This window comes from Theropithecus gelada, chromosome 9 (genome assembly GCF_003255815.1).
Source record: "Theropithecus gelada isolate Dixy chromosome 9, Tgel_1.0, whole genome shotgun sequence".
In the NCBI taxonomy this organism is placed as follows: domain Eukaryota; kingdom Metazoa; phylum Chordata; class Mammalia; order Primates; family Cercopithecidae; genus Theropithecus; species Theropithecus gelada.
In genome coordinates this window covers 111,560,094-111,577,989 of record NC_037677.1, presented here as the reverse complement: position 1 = coordinate 111,577,989, position 17,896 = coordinate 111,560,094, and the positions used below count along the sequence as shown (strand labels likewise).

General features: G+C 37.3%; 1 protein-coding gene across 2 annotated transcripts in view; it reads right to left on the bottom strand.

Annotated features, from left to right (window-relative positions):
* The window catches only part of TRUB1 (TruB pseudouridine synthase family member 1), a 39,613-nt gene that overhangs the window by 16,278 nt on the left and 5,439 nt on the right, over positions 1 to 17,896 (bottom strand). For both annotated transcript variants that reach the window (XM_025397570.1, XM_025397572.1), the window contains 2 exons: positions 9,994 to 10,049; positions 1,460 to 1,541 (listed from right to left, as the gene is read on the bottom strand). In XM_025397570.1, the coding sequence (XP_025253355.1) occupies positions 1,460 to 1,541; positions 9,994 to 10,049 (138 nt within the window). The remainder of the gene's footprint in view (positions 1 to 1,459; positions 1,542 to 9,993; positions 10,050 to 17,896) is intronic.

The window sequence follows — 17,896 nt, the reverse complement described above, 5'->3', positions numbered from 1 at the left end:
AAAACCTAGATCATGGTTGACAACTTCCTCACTATCCCATCCAATCAACTAAAAAGCAAGTCTTGCCAGTTTTACTTCCTAATCATGGGAAATTTTTCTAATAGGAAAACTCTGTCTCTACCACTGGCACCCTGGTCCAACCTACCATCATCTCTGCTTGTACTACTATAAGAGCCTCATGACTTGTCTATGAGACCTCCAAATTCATTCTCCTCCAATCAATCCTCATAATCACACTATGAGGTTGCTATCATTATTGTCATTTTGGAGATGAAAAAACTGCAACATAAAGAGACTAAGAAAATTTCAAATTTACGCAGCTAGATAAGGGCAGAGCTAGAAATTAAACCCAGATTTGTTTACTCTAGTGCGCCTTATATTTTTCACCACGTGGTACCCCCCCAGCCTTAATTATATTACCCCAGGACTACTATTCTGAATAATAATCATTCTCCTTATTACGGTTTGGTAAATAGAGTCAGAGAAACAGGAAACTTAATTACATAAGTCCTCATGAATACTTTAGTATACTCCGGAAATCTCTGATGTCCTCTTATTGCCCTATGACTCCTTAATCTTACAAGTCTTCTGGTTGAAGGTTAAAGCTGGTTTTCAATTAAGTGAGGGTCTGCTATTATATGCTAATAATAATAATTCCAAGAATATTTCAACATCTGTTTTTGAAAAGTCTTGAAATAAATCAGCAATTTTTCTTTTCATTATGTTGTCTAATTGAGCAAGATACTAAGCTACATATAAATGTTAACAGAATAAATGAAGCTATTATGAACAACAAAGAGGTTGTCCTCACTACTGCGGCAATACGCAATATGTAATAAGGATAATCAACACAAAACTATAAGGGGGCCAAATGCTGGCTTGCCTACAACTAAGAGATAACAGTAAACAAACAAACAAACAAAAAAGCACAAAGTCCACAAATTGGTGACATAATCATGCAGGTGAACTGACTTAGAAAACTGCAATTGCTGCATTATAAACAGCATAAGCACTGTGAGAGCTGCTAGGAGACCATTTCATTTATCTATCCTTCCTTAGGGTAGTGAAAGATGGGATAGTAGGAAACTTAAGGTGGGCCCCAGTGAGCTCTGCTTTACTTCCAGAGAAATAGCTCACCCTCTGTCCTCTTTTTACATAGTCCAAAAGCGCAAAAACATGATGAGTTTTAAAGTACTAAGCCTGGTACATTTATTTCAACAGCTGACAGGTAATTTTTTTTTTTTTTAATGGCAAGACAGATAAAATCTAACAGAGTATCTCCGCTTTGTTGCTCATTTACTAGGGAAAACAACGTAAATCCTAGCCGTAAGTGCTTTTGCAAGCAAGGAGGTTATTTGGAAGAGTAATTCTGAACACTTAGATTTGTTTTAAAATTCTACCTTCACAGAAACTTTCCCTAAATGTTAGAAAACAGGCCTACATGAGATGAGCTTCATACCGTAAGGCTTTTCTTCTGTTACCTTCCCCGTAGAATCTAGTGTATCAGTAGCTTTCCCCAGTTCTCCAATGGCAATATATCTCTAGAGGAAGGGAAACAAGAGAGAAAATGGGCCATAAGCAAAGAAATACTGTTATGCATGTCTTGAAGTTTATGCAGAATTTTACTAATACTACCAACCTGATACCAAATAAAGGCTAAAATAACAGACTGCAATGGTTTTGTTTTTAATATGTGGAAAGCAATTGTGTAAACTGAAGAGCATTCACAAACGTCGCACACTAGCCAATATGAGAAAGAGAAACCTGACTTTATTGATAATTATGGCTTAATAATTATGACCGTCACTATTGTAAACAAATTTCTCAAACCACCTTTATACTGAGAAGTTTGTTTAAGGAAAATTTTCAAGTCTATCCATGAGCAGAGAGAATGGTACAATAGCCCTGACCCCATGGCCATGTTAAGTTTCAAGAATCTTCCCACACATATAATTAAAATTAACTTTAAATAAACCAACTTAGTACTTCTTACATGAAATACTAAGACAATTCTTAGTAACTAGGTCATGCATTTAAATAAAAGTTAGATCTGTAGAAAACACAGAGTTAGTGACTTCACTATTACATGTGGGTTTTTTGTTTTGTTTTGTTTTTGTTTTTTTACGATGGAGTTTTTGCTTGTTGCCCAGGCTGGAGTGCAGTGGCCCCTGGGTTCAAGCGATTCTCCAGACTCACCCTGTGGAGTAGCTGGGATTACAGGCACCCACCACCACACCTGGCTAATTTTTCGTATTTTTAGTAGAGATGGGGTTTCACCATGTTGGTCAGGCTGGTCTTGAACTTCTGACCTCAGGTGATCCGCCCGTCTCGGCCTCCCAAAGCCAAAGTGCTAGGATTACAGGCGTGAGCCACTACGCCCTGCTATGTGTTTTCTTAATAAAGATAAATTACTACTTAAGATCTCAGGAACAAGAATCATTTCTAAGAACCGATCTTTATTCACAAGTGAAGAATTAGATCATTCTTGGTTACGTGAGGACTGTCTTATTTCTCATCTTAGGACACACTTGTAGTACACATTCTTTTCACTACTCTTTTGGTCAAACGCAAATTTTATTTGGGGCATCACATGAAGCAGTGAAAAAAGTGCAAGAATCTATTTCCCACTGAAAATAATCTGTATTTATGTGAGCAATTTTATAAAAGAAAGTTCAAAGTACTTTGCAGACATACAAGCTTATTAATGACAAATTTATTAGGCTAGTGAAGGGACCCAACACAAAAATGAGAAAAATATTAAAACTTCAAGACCTCATAAATATGCAGACATTTTATAACAGCTTAAGGGTCTTTGATGAAATCACCTTAATATTATATAGCTCAGATTTTTTTAAAAAAATAAATGTAATACAGAAGGGAATATTTCAACACATTTGAATTAATTTTTTTAAAGTTTCATAGGTATTGACAAAAATTAGTTTTTTTGTAACTAAACACAGTCTCATCACCTGAGACACCCATTCCTGCTTCTGTATTTTGGGACTATCAACCTTGATTAAGCATACCACAGGGAGAAGTACGAGAGAAGTACAACAATGGTAAAAGCACAGGCCCAGGGTCAACTGGCTGGGTTTGAATTCTGACTCTACCACAATTTGTAGATCAAGTTAGTCTTTCCTGCTGGAGCTTAATTTCCTTATCTTAAAATGTGGAAAATAATAATGCCTCATGAGAAGAAGCAAAGAGTTTAGAGCAACAATATCTAGCCCTGGTAAATAACAGATAATAATACCATCACCATTTTTATTTTCTAAGAAAGAAAATATTGAATGATTCACAGTAACACTAGCTAGAGTTGACTCACCTGGTTACAGTGACCTCCCATAAGGAAAGCAAAGCATCAAAATGTTTCATGATTTTTTTGCCTTTAGAGTCTGTTTAGTTGCATAAGAAAACCACAGTGCAATCTTGCAGACTGAGCCTTGAAAGTATCTGCACTATCCCGCTCTGTAACAAGATTGAACTAGGAAACTTAACATGTTTCCCAAGTATGCAATGCCCATTCTAGTCTCTGGACTCTCGGTGTTTTGTGCACCTGGGGCACATATGCCACTTCCCTGGCCTTGAACTCCCTTTCTTCTCTAAGGATCAAACCTTATTCAGCTTTCAGAGCCACCCCTTAATCCATCCCAACTTCCAATTACCCACCTCCACAGCATGACTAAGAGTAGGTGCTCGATACAAATTCCGTACATAGAAAGAAGGAAGGCCCATATCAAATCCACAAATTCAATCATGTTTCTTAAGGACTATGAATGTCCAAAGTAGTCTCCTAAGTGCTAGGGAAGGACACACAGATACATAAGATAGAGTCCTCTCCCTCTAAGAGGTTACAGTGTAACAGGAAGACTTCAATAAAGACAACTACTGCAGAGGGGACTGGGTATAATGGCAACAACAGACATTTCTGGTTTATCTCACTGAGCTCTCATATCACATGGCTTAGCACATGACGACCTATAGAGATATTCACTGTTTTCCAAGTGTATTTTATTGATCCTTACTTTCTTGAAGTATGAACTCTTAGCTAGAGTTTCCCACTGCTGTTCTATTGTGTTCTTTACTAGACAGAAACACAGTAGCAGCTTAATAAAAAGTTGCTGACAGAATGATACACATGCTAGAGAAGTGCCTATGTGTGCAATTCTTCACATTTCACCATAGTTTTGAATATCTAGATTTTATCTGTTAAGTCTCAACCCATTCCAGGGTCTGCAATTATAGTGTATGTAGCTACGTGTTGGATTCTTTTTAGGGGAGACAATATCTAAATCAACATTCTTAAATCAAATCAAAATGTTCTCAAACATTTTGGTTTCAGCGCCCCTATACACACTTAAAACTTATTGAGAAACCCTGTCACACATTTTTTTGTAAATGTATCTGCCTAGATTTATTGTGTTATAAATTAAAGCTGAAAATGTTTAAAACTTCCATTAGCCATCACAGCAATGATACCATGGCACATCTAGTAACCTCTGAAAAACTCTGTCATGTATTTGTGGGATTGCAAGTTAAAAAGGCAAAACTATGAAAATACTTTCAATTTCAACAGGCACCCTGAAAGAGCCTCAGAGTCCTTAGACCACACCCTGTGAACCAATTATTGAAATCATAGCTGTTTCCTAGCTTTCCCTTGTCCTGGCATCTAGTAATAATTATCCTTCAATTTTATTCAATTATCCACAAACCACTTAGAAAAATTCACCCACACAGTTAAGCCTCCAGCTGAAACAAAGTCTCACGACCAAAAAGATATTGGGATAGAAGAAAAAAGGCATGGAGATGTATACATTCAACCCTAACATTTTATCTTATGGAGTCTAAAATATTTCTTTTCACTGGCTTAAATTCTAAATAGAGTCTGTGCTTTAGAGCTGTTAATTCTCCAAGACGTGTATCTGGGAATTGTGAGTTCTACTACTGTATTCATTACAATGTGATTCCACTGCACCAAAGAGAGGTCCTGAAGAACATTCCATTGACCTGTGTACTCTCTGGGACTCATAGTTTCTCACTGATATTATTCTACTCTCTACTTTACTCATCTTCAAGTTCCCTGAACCCCACAGCAGATATGAGCTAGACATCTCTAGCAGCAAATCAGCTTCTGTACTGTTTAGGAGAAAGAAAAATGTTTCTATTACAGAAAGTATACACAATCATTTCCTTGGATCTCAACTGAAGTGTGATTTTGAAAGCTTGTGATTTAAAACTTCACCAACAAAATAGGGATATTACTGAGGATGAGAAAGAACACTTTTTTAAAAACCTGTCAAACCAAAAACATGTGGCTTTGAATGTCTTCAATAAGAAGGAACAGTTCTTTTTTATAGTTCATAAGTATAAGCCCTTTAAAATTTTCAATACAGTATTTTTGAAATATATGGATATTAATAGAGTATATAGAAAAGGTACAAACTGGACTAGCCTCTGGAGAAGACTGATTAGAAATTCTGAAATCTTCAAGAGTTGGCTAAGTTTCATAGGAGCATTATTCAAGTCACACTATAGAGTTCTCATAACTGGTTAACCTAAAAATGTTACTGTGTTCTTGGGGAAAGTTACTATCCTTTGACCACACCAAAAAGGGGAAACTTCATTCACTCCAATGATAACACTTGTTTAATTACTGGAGGCGGATACAAAGTTGCCTTCTGAGGAAATGCTGGCTTTGCCTGCAGGTGCCACTATGGTTTACCTGCACAGAGATATGGAGGTACCTTTATATCTGGACATACTAGTTAGATTCTTTGGGTTTTCATAACCTTTCCATCTGGTTTCTAAAGCATTTATAAAGTAACCAACTTTGATCAACAATATAGAAAACTAATAAAGACAGCACTCCAAAACCTCATCAAAGTCTGTTCCTTCAAAGTACAACATCTGGTATCCAGCTTTTGCTAAATGACTGGCTCAAAGAAAGTGTAATTTAGGGAAGATAGGAGAGGGACTACTGCCCTCCTCTAGGTAAGCTACATTTTATACTTAGATCAACTTAGGCCAAAGGAACACATCAGACTAACCTCTCAGAATAATTTTACCTAAACTGTATTTTACGTAGCTCCATGTCTACATCTGTTGTAAAACTATTTTTGAAAATCGCCGTCATTTAATATCCCTTATTGTCAAAAACTTCTGAGTTTAATGTCCAAGGAAACTGTCTCTCCCTTAAAGAACTGGCATGCTTTCTCTTTCTGATGAATGTACTATTTTTCCTACGTCACCAGTAATCACAAAAAGCAATGAAAAAAAAATGAAGTTAACTGTATTCAAGAGTTCCAACAGAACTCGCCTGAGTAAAATTAATTTCAGGAGTCTACAGAACATGTAGCGAGAGAGCTCCAACAGGCCTGGACCTCAAGACAGAGATTGGGGGATAGGTAAAATACTTGGGAATAGTAATAACAGTATTTAATGAGCAATTTCTGTATACAAGGCACTGTACAAAAGCTTACATGCTTTTCTTACACATTATACACATAATACTAAATGATCAGACAGAGGAAAAAAAAGACTTGAGAAATATGATCACTGGTAGAACAAAGCTCACTCCAAGGCAGGAGAGGAAGACAATGAGGAACACAGGGCAGTGGCTCTTTCCTTAACTCTTACCCTGATCTGAATGGGAAGAAATGCAAGAAATGATTTGGGTGGTCTGATGAGTATCTGGTCTTCATAGATGGAAGCAAAATAATATGATGGCCTAAAGATTTTATTTAAAAGGCCAGAATTTCACCTAATAAGTGACAGCAGTTGTACGAAGTGGCACTATGTTGAAGAAGATTCTAAGGATGTTTCTTGATTCAGCAAGAAGAAATGTTAGGCCATGTTCAATTAGCGTATCTCCAATTAGGACTGGCTAGGGAGAGAAGGCTGTACTGTAAATACGGCCATAACAAGAACACTGAATATTTGCCATCCTAGAACTAAGTATTTCTACTCTTGATGTAACTCCATCCTACACATACCAGAAGTCTAATGTTACTAGTTGCACTGTGATGCAAATAAAAATTCATCTGTCAAAACAGGAAGTGAAGAAAAAGTGGACATTAGATCTGGGCCAAGTTAGGGGCTGCAGCCACCTTTTTTTTTTTAATGAAATAGAAGGAAAAGTATCAAGAATACATCATACATAGGGTTAGAGTTGGATACACTTTGGATGTCTGTCCCCTCCAAATCTCATGTTGAAATGTAATCCCCAGTGTTGGAGGTGGGGCATGGTGGGAACTGTCTGGGTGATGATACCAGATCCTGCACGAATGTCTTGGTGCCCTCCCTGCAGCAATGAGTTAATGCACGATCTGGCTGTTTAAAAGAGCCTAGCACCTCCGCCTCTCTCTCTCTCACTCCCTCTCTCACCATGTGACATGGCCACAAGTATAAGCTTCCTAAGGCCCTCGCCAGAAGCAGATACCAGCACCACGTTTCTTGTGCAGACTTCAGAACCATGAGCCAAATAAACCTCTCTTCTTTATAAATTACCCAGCCTCGACTATTCCTTTACAGCAACACAAACAGACTAACACAAAGTTGTTTGATAAAATTTTTCCTTTTCATAAATGTATGTATCTATAGGGTCATTACATAAAATATGTCTCTTACTATGGGTCTTAGTCAAAAAAATTTTGAAAGTCACTAGGTAAGATGATCTCTAAGATTCCTTCCAGTGCTTTTAAAAAAAGAAAAAAAAATTATTAACAGTTTTTAACTACTTTTTATTAAAAAATAGTCTTCATCATCACTAAACTCTTAATGATTTAGTTCTTTTAACATGTACATAAAACTAAAAGGATAAGAAATATAAATAGCTAACAAGACAATGATGCCTATTTTTGAAATACAAAATACCTAAGAACTAGGTTTCTGTAACAAGATGCACCTGTGGTATTCTATTTATGTTACAGTCATCTGAGGATCAGTGATTTCACTGTATGACATTCAGGTTTTGTAGCTGAACAGCAAATTGGCTGTCATAAAATTTATACCTGAGTCAGTGATGTATTTACATTTTCAGTCATGATATTTCTGAAAATATGCCTGAAATTTACAAGTAAAATCTTTCAATAATTTATAGTGTGCCTGTGTTTGTAGTTTGGGGAAGGAGGGGTGAACAATGAATATCTCAATGAACACAATATATTTTACCTTGGGAAAAAAAACCCAAACAAATTCCTTAATGTAAACATAACATTTTTATTATTAACATAAAAGTGCCTTGTTTATTGTATAGATTTTAGAAAATGCCAAATAATGTGGGAAAAAAAAATCATCCATAATCCCAGATTAAAGTAAACATTGTTCATCTTTGGGAGTAAACAAATATTAAACAACTGGCAAAAACCAGTATCAGAAACAGATTCTAAACTCTGTGTGTCAGTATTTAAGCACAATATACATATTTACTGAGAAACTGTCAAACGCCTTCATTCTAACACAATGTTTACACTCTAATTTTTCAACACCAATATTTTGAAGATTACAAAGCAAGCCACACTTCATTTATCAGAGGTACTAAGATTCCTTCCAATTGAATGGCACACAGATTTTTATGCCAGTTGATAACCAAAATGAGATATCACATGCAGTATGTTCTCCAGGGCTTTTTAAAATCTATCAATCAATCTATGTATCTATGTACCTATCTATCTACCTACCCACCTACCTTACTTATTATTTATTGAGATGGAGTCATCTCACTCTGTCACCCATGCTGGCGTGCAGTGGCATGATCTTGGCTCACTGCAACCTCCGCCTCCTGGGTTCAAGTGATTCTCCTGCCTCAGCCTACCAAGTAGCTGGTATTAAAGGTGTGCAGCACCACACCTGGATAATTTTTTTTGGTATTTTTAGTAGAGATGGGTTTCACCATGTTGGCCAGGCTGCTCTCAAACTCCTGACCTCAAGTGATCTGCCACCTTGGCCTTTCAAAGTGTTAGGATTACAGGCATGAGACACCACGCTCGGCCAGGGCTTTTATTTTTAATACTTAAACCACTACTATGTCAAGTGTTTTCCACAGGCCAGTATCTATAATAAGTTCAGAAAATGAGATTGCGTAGAAACTTATTTAGCAATTTTACATTGCCATAATATTTTAATTATATTTTACAAAAGTCATCAATCAGTCCGCAATGAACTGAAAATTGTTTTAAATAGTCTTTGACTACAGATTCTTTTAAAGAAACAAAAGTCATTTTATCAATAATTTATATTACATTTAGAGCAAGAGTTTTAAAACAAAGTTTATTCCAGGAACATAATGAAATTTTTTGCTACCTCTTGGCATACTAATCTTCCTTGCACATGCATTTTCATTGGCCCTTAGTCCCAGCACTTATAACCAGCACCTAATTACTCATATGGATACAGACATTATCTCTTTGACAGCTGGAAGAGACCCCTTCTACCAGCAGTTCACAGCTTTCCAACCACTCCTGCCTCCAAATAACCCCTTCTCTCTTCTATCAAGTGCCTAGAAAAGTGCTTTTGGATCTATTCAAGGTTACTCTCATACATGAACATACTTTATCATCTTAAAGAGGCCCTACTCTTTTCTTTAATAAACATTTTATAACCAATGAACAAAGCATATTTTTGCTAAAAGGGCGCAGGTTTACAAAATGGTATTGTTTCTATAAAAATTCTAAGGTTTAAAAAAGTCTGCCACTAGCATTTATGATCTCTAAGTCCCAATCATCTAAGAAATATGATATTTTAAAAGTCCAAATATAAGTTTATTAAATGATGAGCACTGTAGCATTGTTTCTTTAAGTCTAATTGGTTTTCAATTAAGAATTTTCAATTTTCAGTCTCGATATTTTCAATCTCAGATATGTTTGTAGACATAATACTCAGGAATGATACCCATTCATGCAGTTTACTCAGTTTATTTTTCTATTTGATAAAAATCCAATACATGTAAGTCATTAAGAACATTAAAGAAAAACAGAACTATTTCAGTATTCTTACCTTGGACCCTGACAACATACTGGTCAACATTTTTGTTCCACTTCCAATTCCAACAACTACAAATCAAAGAAAGAAATATTATGACACTTTGTTCTGAAAACTAGGTTTTTAAAATAGCTATATATTTTGGTCATAATTTCCCGGCTTAGGTAATGTGAAGTGGGAAAGAGCATATATTTAGCAAAATTTCAGGGCTCCTATTACTCCAAACAGTTGAACTTGTCATGCAAATAAGAAACTCTAAAGAAGGGATGAGAAGACCTTTCTCCCCATTCTCAAAGCATTAAACTCAGTAGAAACCTCAACCCAGCCCATTAGATAATGAAGCCTTAGAACAATCTCAAAGGACACACTGGAATTTTATATGGGCACCAGTAAAAAACACATGGCACAATTAACCATGTTCAAGTGGGTATGATAAAGTCTTTTGACAGAATTCATTATTAAACAAAGCAAAAGCCATTATCATAGCTAATGAACCATTTAAAGATGATTAGCACCCAGCAGTATATACAACCAAGAAAAGAGAAACACAACAACTCAGTCTAACACAAAGAAGAATACAAGGTAAAATGAAGGCTGAAGAATGTATTTTAACAGAGACCAAATATAAAGTACAACAATGGCCTACCTTTCTCTTAAATTTCAAACATTATTCATACGACAACACATTTCACTCGGTGAGGGTGAGAGGATTTAGTCACTTCTCTTTTTGTAAGAAGCCACATTTTTGTAAGAATTGAAATATTTGTCATCAACAGATACAATGTGCATAAGAACACAACACAACCACCACAATTCAGAATTATAAAAGCAAACAAGGAGTACTGATTGGCAAACTGGAAAAAATATCTTCAATATTTACGGCAAATATCATTCAGTGAGTTTACCATGTATCAGATTCTACTCGAAATGCTCTCCTTTCATTATCCCATTTAATCCTTATAACAACTTTAAAAGGCTAGGCATGGTGGCTCACGCCTGTAATCCTAGCACTTTGGGAGGTTGAGGAGGGCAGATCACCTGAGGTCAGGAGTTCGAGACCAGCCTGACAAACATGGAGAAAGCCCATCTCTACTGAAAATACAAAATTAGCCGGGTATGGTGGCGTATGCCTGTAATCCCAAATACTCAGGAGGCTAAGGCAGGAGAATTGCTTGAACCCAGGAGGCGGAGGTTGCGGTGAGCCAAGATCGTACCATTGTACTCCACTGCACTCCAGCCTGGGCGACAAGAGCAAAACTCCATCTAAAAAAAAAAAAAAAAACTTTAAAAGATGGTATAATTACCCCTGTTGATAGATGAGATAGATGAGGAAATAGGAATAAGAGACTAAGAACTTTGTCCAGCATCTCACAACCAGTACCTGGTAGAGTTAAGATTCAAACCAAATGGTCTAAGAGCTGACCCCCTTCCTTTCCATTCCCTCTGCCACCTTAACTCACCTAGGTTTTCTTTTCACTGCCAACAGCCTACATCACTGCAAACCTGACAGTTCTACATCCTATCCCTTTCTCTTCCAATTCATACCACTTCTTAACCATTTCTGAAACCCTATTTTTCACATTACAAAGCCCCCCAAACAATCCTTAGTAGGGTCCCAGTGCCTACAGTACCAACTCCTTATTAAAGTATTCAAAGTCAATCCTTTGAAGCCCAGCTCAAGCCCCAACTCATTCATAAAGTCTATTCCAACCCCCTCAAAACTTCTATGGCACTCATCTGTATTGATCCAAGTCATATAGTTCAAGGTCTAAGATCAAAACAGTCTGCCCTCAGTAATCCTCTGAAGAGCATAATACTCTTCAAATGACAGAACTTGTAGATACTACTGCTGATGAGGCAAACAGGAAAGATTCAATGCAATTTGATTCCAATCAAATAAATCCCCAAACAATATTTTTTTGAACAACTACTATAAACATAATCCCAAGAGGAATACTTCCAATGGAAAAGCAAAGAAACTTGTGACACATTTCCTAACTTCAAAACAGCTTATAATCTCATCAGGAAAATAAAATACAGAAAAATACAGTGCTCAAGAAATGTTGCCTAATGAGTGAAAAATGCTAAATAACAATATGATAGTATATGATTAAGTGTCAAAATGAACAGAGAGAGAACAGCTGCCATAGCAAGGCAAAGGTGGGAGCATTCTAAATGACTAAAGAGGCCAGAGAACCCTTCATTCAAGCATTTCAGAGTTTGTATTAGGCCTTTGAAGGATGTACAGGGAACACAACAGAGAGAAGAGAAGCATGTTTTAAAAAAGAAAATAATTGCACAAACTCTCAGATACAAGGATGAGAACAGTGGGTTTATCAACTGAACACAGGGTATCTTAGAAGCAGGCTGACACGTTTGACTTTAACATGGTTGAAATCCTGAACTCATGATGGTTTCTGAGCTAGTTTAGTGACCCAGAAGGATAAAATTTAAAAGAAGGCATCTTAGAGTTACCCAGCTTAATCCTCTCATTTTATACCTAAGAATAACCAAGTGCCACTGAAGTGAGGTGATTAGTGAAAGCAGAATTTTAGGAAGACTAGTATGGTGGTGGCATATAGAAAAATTATCTGGAGTTGGGACCTAGCCAACCAGCAGCTTTTCATTCACAGGTTAGTTTCCCGGACAGAATTTTTACTTAGCATGTTTTGCCTTCAATCACTCAAAATTGTATTCAGTACTTATTGTGTAGGTGCAGAAATAAATAAGACCTGGCTTCAGCTGTGATTTAACAATCTAATAGAGAGACAGATATTAACAAAAACCAGGAGAACAAAATGAAATTTTACATTAGTAGTATAGAAGAGCAAGCAGGCAGGCTTCAAAGGTAGGAAATGGCATTTCAGCTGAACCTGGAAAGGCCAGTAGGACTTCTACAACCAAAGGTGCTGAGAGAGATGAGCAGCTTATAAAAGAAAAACATGAGCAAAGGCACCACATTTGCAAAGGTGTGGAGAATTTAGAGAGTGGATGAATGACAGGGTTTTCCATGCACTGTTGCACAATCACTACTCTCCTACTCTATCTCCCAAGTGTTCTGTGCTCACTCAAATGTCTTCTCTATTAAAAAACAAAAACAACTATCTCCAAACTTATCCAATGTCCTAGTATCCTATTCTCAAATCAAAAAGAATTTGTTTATGATGAGAGTCTCTCTAGGACAGGCATGGACTCCATACATGTATTTCCAGCTTTCTATAGGATCACCTTACAAGGCTCGTATCTTTCCAATTGTAGGAATCTATTTTAAGAATCTGAAACACCTGGCTGATACAGATGTGTGGGTAAAAAATAAAAACTAAAAACAAAACAAACAAACAAGTTCTATCTAGAAAGACATCCCTCACAAAATCAGTTCTGATAAAACTCTGGTAATAACCTCAGGGACCTCAAATAGGGAAATGATTAACAAATTGTATTTTAGCCATATGATGGAACATTTTATAGCCATTAAAAATAAAGTTTACAAAGAGCTTATCAACATGAACAATGTCTATGTTACAACGTTAAGTTTAAAAAATGGATATATAAGTACACACAGTGAAGTAGAGCTCAACTTTAAAAATCGCATGGACAAAAAGCTACAAGGAAATATGGCAAAAATGTTAACTGACTATTGATGAAAGGTGGAAAATGGATAATTTTTTATTTTCAACTTTCCTGTATTTTCAAAATTTTCCCACTGTTTGTATAACCTCTAAAATTTAAAAACATCATTTTTGAAATGGTATATAGAAATTTTATTTACATTTTAAGTGATTTATGATAAACAGGTGTATTCCTTTCCTATTGCTACTATAACAAATTACCAATCTGGCTTAAAACAATACAAACTTTTTATCATACAGTTGCGGAGGTCAGAAGCCTGAAATGGGTTTAACTAGGCTTAAAATCAAAGGGTTGGCTTGGCTGTGTTCTTCTCTGGAGGTGCTAGGGGAGAATCCTTCACTAGAGCCCCCCTAGAGGACCCATTTTTTTGCTTGCCTGCCTCCTCCAGCTTTTAGAGGCTGCCCCCATTCTTTGGCTTGTGATCCCCTTCACTCTTCAAAGCCAGCAACCCACATTACTCCAACCTCTGCCTCCACTGCCACATCTCCTCTGACTCTCTCTTCTGCCTCCTCTTCCACTTTTAAAGAATATTATGATTACATTGGGTCTACTTGGAAATTTCAGGATAATCTATCTTAAAGTCAGCTGATTAGCAACATCAATTCCATCTACAACCCTAATGCTCCTTGTGATGTAACCTAATATATTCACAGGTTATGAAAATTAGGACACGGACACCTTTAGAGGGCCATATTTTGCCTACCATTTTTTTTTTGAGACGGAGTCTCACTGTCGCCCAGACTGGAGTACAGTGGCGCCATCTCGCTCACTGCAAGCTCCGCCTCCCAGGTTCACGCCATTCTCCTGCTTCAGCCTCCCGAGTAGCTGGGACTACCGGTGCCCGCCACTGCGCCCGGCTAAGTTTTTGTATTTTTAGTGGAGACGGGGTTTCACCGTGTTAACCAGGATGGTCTTGATCTCCTGACCTCGTGATCCACCCGCCTCGGCCTCCCAAAGTGCTGCGATTAGAGCCACTGCGCCCGGCCTGCCTACCATGTATTTTTGAGAAACTTGTGAACCCTCTAGCAATCATGCTATAGAATTATAAACCTGAATTTCAGGTTATAATCTTAAATTGTCAGCTAAATTCTTAAATGCATCATTAATATTGCAAAAAAAAATGTTGAAAGAAAAAGTGTATTTTTTTTGCACAGGTCCAGTTTTAGTTTGTTTTCTTTTGTTTGTTTGTTTTCAAAAAAGACCTTTTGGCCGGGCATGGTGGCTCACCATGCACTTTGGGAGGCTGAGGTGGGCAGATCACTTGAGATCAGGAGTTCAAGACCACCCTGGTCAACATGGTGAAACCCTGACTCTACTAAAAATACAAAAATCAGCCGGGCGTGGTGGCAGTCACCTATAATCCCAGCTAGTCAGGGATTGGGAGTTGAATTTGGGAGGCGGAGGTTGCAGTGAGCCGAGATCACGCCACTGCACTCAAGCCCGGACAACAGAGCAAGATTCCATCTCAAAAAAATAAATAAAAAAAAATAAAAAAGACCTGTATACAACACTTCACAGGATAAAGTATATATCTATATACTATAGGTATTTTGTAAGATATTTTTGAAAACCTTTTGACTCAGTTTTGGTAGACATTATCCTCTTTTAAGAGATGAAGAAACATTCAGTGAAGTTATGGGATTTTCTTAGGGTGTATATAGTTAGTAATTAAAGCAGCCAGTAGCCAGTGTACAAACCGAAGTATGATTAGAGTCCAGTGTTTATTTTACCACACAATTAAAAATCGTCTTCTCATAAGTTTCCAGAAGTGCTAACTTGGACAACAAACATCCCTTACTCTGTGACTAAACACCAACAATTTTTTAAACTTTCTCTCTCCTTGGAAATCACATGCATTAGAAGAAAAATTAATACATCTGACATATGAACATATTATATCATCATAAAAGTCCCTGTGTGATCAAATATAAATTAAGCCTCCAACCAGAAAACTGTTTCCAATACAGTTTCTTCCACACATACAAATCTCAGCCCCTTCATAATACTAAAATGGAAGCTTCAACAAGATCCCTTAGGCCTTGGCCGGGCGCGGTGGCTCAAGCCTGTAATCCCAGCACTTTGGGAGGCCGAGACGGGTGGATCACGAGGTCAGGAGATCGAGACCATCCTGGCTAACACGGTGAAACCCCGTCTCTACTAAGAAATACAAAAAAAAAAAAAAAAAAAAAGAAAGATCCCTTAGGCCAAGGGTGTCTAATCTTTTGGCTTCCCTGGGCCACAATGAAAGAATTATCTTGGGCCACACACGTAATATACTAACAACAGCTGATGAGTTTAAAAAAAAAAATCACAAAACAATCTCATGATGTTTTAAGAAAGTTTACAAATTTGTGTTGGGCTGCATACAAAGCCCCCCTAGGCCACATGCAGCCCGCAGGCCAAAGGTTGGACAAGCTTGCCTTAGGTTTAGGGTAAAAAATAAACTTTCATTCACTGCCTTGAATATGACTATTTTCTGCATGCCAATGAAGAACTGCCACTAGAAATTAATAGAATTGATCTATTCATAAATAAGCAACAGATCTTATCCTCTCTTTTCTTGTATTTGTGGTGCTATGCCTGGAAAACAGTAAAGCAGAAGGGTTAGGAGCATAGGCTTCAACTCAAAGGCCAACTCTAATCAACTGGTACAGGCTACTGAAGTGCTAAGCTGATAAGAATCATGAAGCCCCAATTTCTGCCAAGAGCACAGGGCACGAGGAACAAAAGCAGGAGCGCCAGGTATCTGCCATCCACAATAGGGCAGATGCTTTGGAACTGAGCAGATCTGGCTCAAATCCTGACTTTGTCACTCACTAATTCTGACAGTGAACATGTTACTTTATCTCTCAGGGTCTTCCTTTCTTCTTCTGTAAAATGGGGATAGTAATAACTTCTCTTATAGGTTACAATGAGAATTAAACTATAGAACTTACGAATGCCCAAAACTGAAGACCTTATATACAGTAAGTGCTCAATAAATGCTTATTATTAGCTGGGGTTTTTGTTTTGTTATGCTTGTTTTTTTGGAGTGCAGTGGTGCAATCACAGATCACTGCAGCCTCAACTTCCCAGGTTCCAGTGATACTCCCACCTCAGCCTCCCAAGTAGCTGGGACTATAGGTATGTGTCACCACACCCAGTTAATTTTTAAATTTTTTATAGAGATAGGGTTTCACCATATTGCCTAAGCTGGCCTCGGACTCTTGGGCTCAAGCAATCCACCCACCTCGGCCTCCCAAATTTCTAGGATTATAGGCATGAGTCACTGTGCCCAGCCTGATTTTTTCTATTTTGTTTGTTTATTTATTCATTTATTTATTGAGACGGAGTTTCGCTCTTGTCGCCCAGGCTGGAGTGCAATGGCGGGATCTCAGATCACTGCAACCTCCACCTCCTGGGTTCACATGATTCTCCTGCCTCAGCCTCCCAAGTAGCTGGCATTACAGGCACATGCCACCACACCAGGCTACATTTTGTATTTTTAGTAGAGACAGGGTCTCACCATGTTGGTCAGGTTGGTCTCGAACTGATTTTTTCTATTTTAACCTCAAGTAAAAATATTACTGCCAACATAAACCTATAATTTTAGAAAATACAAAAATCATACAGTTTATAATGTTCTTGAAGCATACCATTTTCTTCACCAATTTTATCCTTTTAAATAAGCACTCATTTACTTTGGATAGCTTAGATCAAGGTTTGCTGTTGTTCCTTTGTACCTAATTTTTGCTGTAAATGAAACTGAATAAAATACAAAATACCAGAGCATGTAAAAAGATGAGTATTGTTCCATAAAGTTTGTTTCTCGTATGTGAGGAAGAGGGCACTGAGAGGGATCCCAATGTATGCAGGTAGTTCTGTGACTAAGCATGCAGTTACAGAGTAAAATATACCCTAGCCTGTGTATAACACACTTGCACTTCAGAATCTCCACCAGGGGCAAAAAACAAAAAACAAAAAACAGATGGAATAAAAAAGGATAAAATATTTTTATTCCCTTTGATCAATTCTACTAATTTTCCTTCACAAGCAATAAAATAGTCAACTAATATATCTCTAGCAGAAAATGACTTCCTCTCAAGCTTCCCCTTCTCAAGAGAGTTGATTTCAGAGATTAGATTAGAGATAGGCAGACAAACAGAGCCTTCTACCTTTGTCAAGAGTCCCCAAGACCAGCCCACATTCAAAGACTGATATATAGCTCAGATTTTTTACAGTGATGTAGTAAGAATACACAGTTGGACCATAAGAGATAAAGACACAGAGAAATCTGGGCACAAGCTTC